Below are 9730 nucleotides of genomic sequence, written 5' to 3'. Positions count from 1 at the left end.
CCTTTGGTGTACCCGCAATAAATTAGTCATCGAACGAGTGATTCCGTCTTGTGTGACTGATGTGATCTACAAATGTGTGGCTTCTTGCAGCTCTGGAGACCGCTTAGTAAACGGAGCGACCGAGGCGTCGTCGACAACATCATGGCGGGTCTTCGTGCCTCGGCAGCGTCTTTTGCTCCTCCTCCACCGCCACCACCTCCTCCTCCCGAGCCGGATTAGAGTCTCCTTTTAGCTTTATTTGGGGCTTGTCTTGCTGTGCCCCCAGCATGATTCTATGACTTATTGTACTTGACTTTGTGACTTTGGATGCTTGGTGGTATGCTTTATAATATAAAGTGGTGGGAAACCCTTTTTCTTAAACGGAGGGAGTACAAAATATTGTTTATGTTTTCTTTCTTGTCTTCTCTTTGAACGTACGTACCTTGCAGGAAGACGTAAGTAATCCATCAGAGACAAAGACAAATAAAACAATGAGTCAGACATTCGGTGGTGCTGGAGGACATGCAGACTCATGGTGATATCAGGGGCTTATCGCTGGTTGAATATGGTCCTTGTTTTGGATAATGGTCCTCAAAAACTTTGACACCCAAATATTGGACACACATTGAGGATCAGCTTTAGTATTTTCATAACATAAGATGATAAGTATATTATTTTGTCTTCAGTGAGGAGAGAGAGAGAGAGAGAGAGAGAGAGAGAGAGAGAGAGAGAGAGATCTATTCAATGGCACCACCTTTTTAGGGGCAATCTTAACCCATAATTTTCTGACAAACCTAACAGTTAGGGACAATCCAATTAGGATTGTCAAAACATATGGGTTCAAATTCTGGGAGAATCAGAGGGAGGTCTGATTCTCAAGATTCCGGAAGAAACGACCAAAAGAATTGGTCTGTAGTCCCTAATTACCGTGTTGCAACGAGTTGTCTCCTTGTCAAAATGTGTTTGCCTCCAGTAGTTGGCTCTGATAGAATTATGTTGGTGAAGGAGATTTTTGCAATACGCAGAAGGGTCTAGTTCCCCTCAAAACAAAGGTCCCGAACTTCTCAATTTTTTCAAAACTAAAATAACAGATTCAGAATTTATCACAATTGCCAGAGGAGATCTACCTTTTTTCCAAGTTTTTTTGCAGCCGTCCTAATTATTTTTAGCCAGAGAGAAAGCTGGCGCATATCACCCAAATGGTTGTGAGGGAAGCCAATACTCTGCCAATTGTGGGAAAGTACCAGCTGACTCTACACGAAATATTGCTCACTGGATGTACCGTTGCTATGCATGTTGTCATCGTGTACAAATGAAGTGCATTCACGTCTGATGTTGATATAGTCATATCTGATGCAATTGTCCTATCTGAAGAACATAACCATCAGTGTATGAACACTATACCATGCTCTACTGGTGTCTGGTCATGCTTTTGATATTAATTTTGCCAGTTGTTGCTTATAGCTTTCTGAAGCGCTTCAGTGATCATCCCAGGTGCCACAGTAGCAGAACCAGCCGCAACCTGCAAAAATCCAACAACGTTGGTAAATGAGACTATAATGTGAAGCCTTAATAAACGTTGTATATTCTATATTGTCGGATCGACCTTAGAAGGTGGTGCGATTGAGACCTGGTCAGTGGCTCGTATCTTGAGATCAAGAAGGCCACCCGGTGTGGATGTGTGCACAGAGATGATGTCCAAATGGAGGCTCTTGATGGCGTCGAACACTCGTTTCATCAAAAGCTTCTTCCATCGGCATTGCACCTCCAAGATCACCTCCTTGTCCATCATGGTCACATTGACAACATTGCTTGGGCCATCGTCATCCTCCCTCTCTGACTCCGGCGCCTTCCTCTTGCATCCAGTTGATAGTTTGATCTTCTTCCTTCCGGCAACATCATGGAGCCCCTGTCCCGTTGCTTCTTTTGGGTGCCATGATGGTGCCCTGCTAGATTCTAGCTCTTCTACCCTTTGCTCTAGCTCTTTGAGATAAGTTATCGTCTCTGCGAGGATGGATGCTTTGTCCATCTGCAACCCAGGAAAAAAGCTATGGAAATCATTTTGTGCAATTTGCTAAGAAGTAATGGATGTTAAATAATACTACCTTGTTAATGGACGGGACCAATGACTTGAGAACTAGGAACATCTCGTTGAGCTTCTCCCGGCGTCTTCTTTCCGACAAGACATGTGTCTTGATGTTACTTTCTTGAGCTCTCATTGTCCATCCACCACCCGCCAAAACTTTCTTCAGCAACTTTTGTGACTCCCCGGGATCTCGCACATCCATGCCTTCCCAGTCTGATGACCTCTTCCATACAGTAAAGCAGGATGGACGACAGCCATTAACAGAACTACTTAAAGTGATGGTGTTATCATCGATTCTTGGTGCGTCCATGTCTGGCGCCATTTCCAAGGAAGACATGAACTCAAAGGACCTTTCCATGACCCAGTTGTCCTCGAGAGCACACACGTCCAACTCCTCAATGAGGCCATAGAACTCATCCACTTCCTCAGTGATGCAATTGATGTTGGCGTCGGACATGCTCTCGACCTCGCCTAGCTCAGAGATGAACCCCTTGGCGACATTGTGATCAAGGTCTTCGAACACGACGATTTCTACCTCCCTGTTCCTAGTTTCGTTTGTTGATGGACTGGAGCTTAGCGCCTCCGACTCCAAGCACGCCTGGAAGGGTAGCTCCCAGAAAGATGTGCCGATCCTGTTCACCATGTCTGGATCCTCCAACACCTAGCAAATTTATTGATAGATCTTTGTTAGTAGCACTTCATTAATGTGGACTTATTAAGGGGGGAATACGTGTCCTGCAATTGACGTGGTAGCTTGTATTAACATTGTGCATAGAACATATAAATATTTCCTACACCAGTCATACTGCAAAAGAATGAACTTATTAATAATAGTTTAGAAGTAAAGTATCACTGTAGGATCATTGCTGACAAGTGTCTGATATGTCAGAATGACATGTATCTCATATGGGTGGGAAAAACATGTATGCATTTATCCAGCGAGTTGCGAAGATCCAACACATTTCATCTGTTCAACCGCATTTATCCAACGGTCTACACCGCTCTATTGTTCAGTGTTAAACATGTTTAGCACCCTCCACTAATTAATATCATGCCTAGTATCAATGTTGCCATTAACCAAGCAATTATATCTTATGGTCTTACCTAATATTAACATGTAATTTATATCTTGCCTAATATTAATACACAATACAATTAATACCTTGTCTAATATAAACGTGCATTGCACGTAGACAGTTACTAGCCATTGTGGTTGTACAGAAAATCTATCTACGGAAGTAAGATGTACTGCATATGGGCTTTCAAACATCAACCTCTTGATGTATCATCGTTGACGGGTGAACTGATTCACCCACCTGTGATGACCCTATCGCTCCTATAAAGGTAAGCATAACCCCCGTTGTTGCCTGGCGTGCCGTCATATTCTAGTCTCACACCGCCACCCCCATTGATGGAATCGTCCATGCTTAGACTGTGCCATTATATATAATATTGTAAAACATATTTTTATATAATATTATTTGATATTACTAATGTTAATGTTTTTCTCTATAAACTTGATTAAACCATAAAACATATGCTTCTAAAAAAGTTGTATACACGATAATTTGTGACGGAGGGAGTGCCGGTAATTGAAGCCGTCACAATTTAAAAGTTTGCGTGCACCCATTAACAGAAGTACAAAACAAAAGGAAATAATATATTGAGAGATACTCAAAAATTAGTGAAAATCCTTCGCACATAAAACTTATAGCGAAAATCATATGCCCTCACCAAATCCGACGTTCCAAGCTCCAGCACACCACCCATGAAGGGGATGCAAACGACTGTCTGAAAAATGTGATCCAGGTTGAGATCAGAGATCTAGAGGGTAAACACGTGATAGATGCATATAAGGAGATCTCGAAGCATGCATGAAGTAATAAAGAAGTAATGTGCTGACCAGAATAGGCGCAGTCTGATTTAACCGTCCGGTAGTGTGGGCAAGCATCATGATGTTAGTTAACGACTGAAAGATGTATACATAGTTTGAGATAAATATGTATAAGATACCTTTGCTAAGAGAGCGCGCTGGAAAGTTTTAGTGTCTGCGTATTGAGCATTGTACAACCAAACATGTTCATTGCTCACAAAGCTCTTGCCTGGCAACCTGAAAGTAACTAGGTAAGTAGGAGTATATTAATTCGCAGGTGCTATTCATTAGACAGTGCCCGAGCTCGCCAACGAGGGCTTGCCAGGACCTTGTCGGAGGCGGGCACTACGAAGTGGCGTTGCCACCGGAAGAGAGGTAGACCTTCAACTGGTTTTGGTTGGGAGGGGGGAGGAAAGCTGAACCAGAGTCATCGGATTTCAAACTAATGGCTCAAAACCTGACTTGAAAGCAGAATAAATTGAAATCCTATTCCTACACAAAGTTCCTACAAAAACTCTTATGATACTAGTTTGTTTGGATCATAATTCCATGATTTAACCAGCTGCTTCCCGATTGAACAAGTACGTAAACTTTATTCCAAAATAAAAGGCAACTAATAAAATGTGGCACCATATTAACTTACACCTCAAGAGCAAAGACTTCAGTAAGAACGCTTTGACTCTACAGTCAAAGTAAGTACAACAGACTAGCTTGACTTGTTTTACTGTATTATGTAATGTTTTGCCGGTTTTTCTTCTTGCTTTAGGTTCGTCGAAGTTTTACACCGTGTAAGAAGAAGAATCCTATCACCGTGTTTTCATGTAGTGTTGTCATGTTTCTCTTTTAGACTGAAGAGTGTACCGTAGTGTTTTACTATATAACTATAAAAATGAATGCAGGAATCTCCAATACATCAAACCATATACGCTAGCTAAATATATCACCCTTTATCGGAAAATAGAGTTAAACTAGCTTGGGCGTAGGTTTTTCTACACCCGGGTGCATTGCACGCATGATGAACAGTAAATATAAAAAGCAAATAGCAAACAAAATCTAAAAAGTCTGAAACTTCGTGGCCTTGATTATGATAAAATGTTTTACGTTCCTTGTAAAATTTGGTCACCAAATGACATCCGAGGAGCTCCTTTCAATAACTAAATAAATTTGTGCTCAAACTTGTGTGCACTATTTGAGCAGAATTTTCGTTTTGTTTGCCACAAGCTCATTTGATTTTATTTGGCTACCAAATTTTGCAAGCACCTAAAATTTTGGTCATAATTGAAGCCACAAAATTTCAAAAGGTTTAGATTATGTTTGCTATCTTTTCTGATTTTACGGTTCATCGTGTGTGAATGTGTATAGTAGTTGCATACGTACCCTTGACCAGGCCGGAATGAGTAAGTCATGCTCAGCGTGTAGTACCACTCGGCTTCCCCGAGATCCTCCGGGGACAGCGAGGCGGCAGGACGCCTCGCCCGGTGGTCCGCCTTGCCGGACAGGAGAGACTCGTAGAGCTCCCTTAGCTGCTCGCTCCTCTGCAGGATGAGGTCGTTTGCGGTAACCTCCGTGGTAGTCGAGCTTATGATCTTCCTCGTCTTTACCTCGCCGTTGTAGAAGCCGTCCTTCCACGTCAGAACTCTACAAAATCAAACCGATAGGTTCTGGATATGAAATGTATAAACTTTTCGAATTTTGCTTCAAGAAAATACCAACTTGTCACCAGCTATATATACATGAATGTACTCCGTACGGATGTATAATTGGTTAATTACCCAGGTGGGCGCTGGCTGGTGGACATGGACCAGAAAATGGTGTAAGTCCAGTTGATGCTCCTCACAGCAGCGGCGAGCTGGTAGCTGAGCTGCTTACCCAGCGGCGGTGCCTGGCCGGCAGGAGCAGCTGATAACGCCATTGATTATCACACTAGCTAGCTGTTTCCTACATATGCATCGGATTGCATGCGGAGTTACTCACAAGGTGAAGGCTAGATGATCGAGCAAACGAATCTGGTTAGACCGTACTTACTTGAGCTGTGTGCAAAGTGCAAACTGCAAACCAAGAAGAGCTAGCAGCCGTACGTTTCTGCTCCCGTTAGAGAGGAAGATATGGATCTGCTATATACTAAAGCAGGCCAAGAATCCAAGGCAGGCTATATAGAATCTGGGAGGTCGGAGCAGCGGGGCAATGACAGAGACACGGACAGCAGAGCACTCCTGGTTACACCAACAACTAGCTAGCAACATACTCTCCATTTAAGGCATTTTATCAAAAACACAGAAACACCATTTTTAGTAAGCCGCGGCAGTGAGAAAACCGTAGCCACCGCGGGTGGTCCATATTAGCCCCAGCTAGCACCTCTTGTTTGCATTGTAAACTTTTCCCCTTAATTTGTCTCTAAGCGCGTATATAGCAACACATGTGATTGCGCGCAGACACAATGCAAAGGTCTTCCATCATGCATGTGATTGTTAGATTATACTACCACTGATTTCAGCACAGCATGGAGCATGCATGAGCAGCCAAACGTGCCCAAATATAATTGCGCTCGGCCGTAGAAGCTAGCAAGGGAAATCAAAGATGAAAACTACGGATTTGTCGGTATGAGCAAGACATTTGCATCGATGATAAGTGCTGGTATGGTGAGTCATAGAAATGAGTGGGTGGTGGGAGCAAAGGACAAAGGGAGCCTTCTAGCGCCGGGGACCTCTCCGCATCACGGCCGTCGACTAGCGCCTTTGCTCTCACCCGAAATGGTTTGATTTGCTCTCGACAGAAACGGAATGCCTTGCCGTCAACAACGAAAAAAATAGCACGCTATTTCGCCGTTATAGCGCGGTTATAGCATATTCGGAAGGGAGACGTTACGTTATGGCAAAATCGGCCGCTACGACGCTAATTGCGTAATTAGCGCGCTACACACGACTATAACGTTGTAGCGTTACACGTTTTAACGTGCAGACCATGCAAAATTTAAACAACCACAGCCCAGCAGGCCCAGCAGGCCAAAACCAACCCACGACCACTACCTTTCTCACTCTTTTTATCTTGAAACTATTTGAGACTTACAATTTTTATGTCCTAGATTTGGCCCTTATGCATATATTGCTTGCTCCTAGCAAAAATTTAGTTGCTTAAATACTTTATTTCTAGATATATTTGAATTTTTTTGCAAATGCTATTTTGAAATATAGCACGCTATAACTTGTGTAGCATTTGGAGAAGGGCCTCGCTATATTTTGTAGCGCGCTATTTTTTTCGTTGCCGTCAACAACAGCTGAGAATCCCATGCACGGACAACAAAGTACATGGGGTAACACTCGTTTGCTGACGATGAAGCTCTTTACTAGGTACGAGTACAGGAAATTTACCGTAAATGATCCATCGGGGACACAGACAAAAAACTATGAGTGTGGGGCACGCACAGGTGGTGTACGACGGATGGGGCCTTGTCATCGCCAAAGAAGCAAGTATCGTCCCGCGCCCTTGTTTTAGATACTGATCCCTCCAAACTTTGACAGCCACAGGAAACGACGTGGCTAAATATTTGAGTGCCATCTCTTGATTTTCACAAAAACGTATATTACTTTGCCTCTTGACTATGCGAGCACGACATCGCTGGCTTGGTCCCTGCCTCTCCCTCTCCCTCAATGTGTGTGTTTGTAATGACAGAGAGAGATGAGTGTGGTGGGACCAAAAGACAAAGAGAGCCTTCTAGCGTGGGATGCCTTGCTCTCACCAGAAATGCTATGATTTCCCAAAGGCAAACAAACTTGGCGTTTATTGGAAATTCCTGAGTCCTTATGGGCCAGATTATTGAACGCAAACTACTATCCTCAGGGTCACCTTCATGATACTGCTTTCCTGAAGTCCGTCTTCGCATCTTGGCAAGGTATCATGCATTGTCTTGAGCTGCTCAAATGTGGAGTTTTCTGGAGGGTCTATGATGGCAATGTTAATATCTAGTGGGATAAATGGCTTGCCAGAACTTCCGGCCTTAGAGTTACCACTAAGAAGAACAGATCCAGGCAAAATTGGGTTTCTGATTTAGTCTTAACACGGACAAGGATATGATACATGAATTTAATTAGGCATTTGTTTTTCCCCGTGTTGCCGAGAAGATCCTTAAGCTTCATATCCCTTCTTCTGGGGAGGGAGATTTTGTGGCTTGGCACTATGAGAAAAGTGGGATTTTTTCTGTTGAAACTTGAAAGTGCCTACAACATTTCTCCAGTGGTTACAAATGTTGGGTGGTTGCCTCCTTCGTCTACTTGTATTAAGATAAAGGTGGATGCCACCTTTTTTGCTACCCTTGGGTTGGCGATTCTGGGTGTGGCTGCCAGAAATTTTTTGGGATTTTATTCCCATTTGCTCCAGCGTGGAAGAAGCAGAGCTTCGTGCTTGCTTGGTGGGCCTCTACATCGATATCACTATTCATAACTATTATTTTGGAAACGGATTTCTCCTCTGTATATTCATTTCTTGCAAATGAATGCCTAGACAGATCGTCGCTCATTGATCTGAAGAACCAAGCGCTGTGATTGACAAAGCTTTTCCAAATTTTGAGTTGATAAAGATCAAACAGCAAGCCAATTTGGTGGTGCATGAGATTGCTAAATTTAGTTTTCATTGTCGTTCTAATGGTATTCTATATGGTAGTATCACACCCTATGGGGTGAATGTTGTAATGAATGGTTTAAAGAATCTATTACTTAATAATATACACTACTAGAATCTGATTTTGTGCCGAGTTCCAATACTTTGTCGAGTTCATTCTATCGGCACTCAGCAAACTTGTGTCTGCCAGGTTTGATTAAAAATTGGACTCCGCAGTGATAAGGAAGTCGGTAGACTTCATACTTTGCCTAGTTCCAACGGAAAATGACTCGGCGAGGAAAATAAACTCGGCAGAATCTCAATTTCGCCGAGTTCCAGCCTGAACAAACTCGGTAAAGTCTAACAGGTGGGCCCTGCTATAGAGCAGACGACGGAGCCGTGACGGCGGTCTTTCTTTGCCGAGTTTTGGCTAACGGAGACCTGGTAAACATTTTCTCTGTTTCATTTTTAAAAATCAAAATTCCGTTAATGCTCCGTCTTGCCTAGCAGTTTTGTTTGTCGAGTTTTTATGGTAGGAAGTCGACAAATATTATTTTAAAATTCGCCGAGTTCGCGATGGAAAGAACTCGGCAGTATTAATGATTGTTGGCCCATGTCCAGCCGAGTGTTGTACACCGAGTTTGGCACTCGGGGAAGAATTAGCCGAGTTTATTATGGGCTCTTCCGAGTTTCTTTGAAACTCGAAACTCAGCAAAAAGATCGATTCTAGTAGTGATACGAGCTTTAAAAAAAAAATTGGTTTGACCATGGTTGACTGCTTTCGGGAATCAGTGTTACACAATACTGAAATATGAAAGTCAGAGGTGAGGTGTACACCAAAGATAAAAGTAACACTATGTCAATCGTTGAGGAAGAACCAAAAATACACTTAACGCTTTTTTAGTACTTAGACACGCAAAAACATTAGGTATATGCACGAGATACGCCTTTGTGAATTCCTAGTCTCTTGAAAATTTCTCTTTTTTTTTATTGCAGGCACCCTTGAGAATTTCTCAGCTCTGAGTTGAGGCCGAGCACTGCGGATTAGAAGTTGAGGCCCGCGTAGATCTCATATTTCTTTAAACTCTAAAACAGACAATCATTTGTTTAGTTGAACACTTTTCTAGATCGGTTCGAACTAATTTGTAAAATTGAATGAGAAAATAAGAATTTTTCCAGTGAATGAGATGATACTACAT

General features: G+C 42.7%; 1 protein-coding gene across 3 annotated transcripts; it reads right to left on the bottom strand.

Moving 5' to 3' along the window:
- Positions 1 to 1103: 1103 nt before the first annotated feature.
- LOC123099260 (anthocyanin regulatory R-S protein) lies at positions 1104 to 6150 on the bottom strand. 3 transcript variants are annotated; one of them, XM_044521434.1, is made up of 9 exons: positions 5964 to 6150; positions 5711 to 5876; positions 5316 to 5576; positions 4079 to 4175; positions 3969 to 3983; positions 3800 to 3856; positions 2085 to 2726; positions 1586 to 2008; positions 1104 to 1501 (listed from the first exon to the last, which is right to left on the bottom strand). In XM_044521434.1, exons 2-9 carry the CDS (start codon positions 5848 to 5850, stop codon positions 1418 to 1420), a joined length of 1719 nt encoding a protein of 572 aa, XP_044377369.1. In that variant the 5' UTR covers positions 5851 to 5876; positions 5964 to 6150; the 3' UTR covers positions 1104 to 1417. The 3 variants fall into 3 exon arrangements, with proteins under 3 accessions (XP_044377369.1, XP_044377371.1, XP_044377370.1); XM_044521436.1 differs by having other exon boundaries at positions 1610 to 2008; XM_044521435.1 differs by having other exon boundaries at positions 5711 to 5869; positions 5964 to 6111.
- Positions 6151 to 9730: the final 3580 nt, after the last annotated feature.

The sequence above is a fragment of the Triticum aestivum genome, chromosome 4D (genome assembly GCF_018294505.1).
Source record: "Triticum aestivum cultivar Chinese Spring chromosome 4D, IWGSC CS RefSeq v2.1, whole genome shotgun sequence".
NCBI lineage: Eukaryota > Viridiplantae > Streptophyta > Magnoliopsida > Poales > Poaceae > Triticum > Triticum aestivum.
This window is presented reverse-complemented; position numbering and strand designations above follow the sequence as displayed.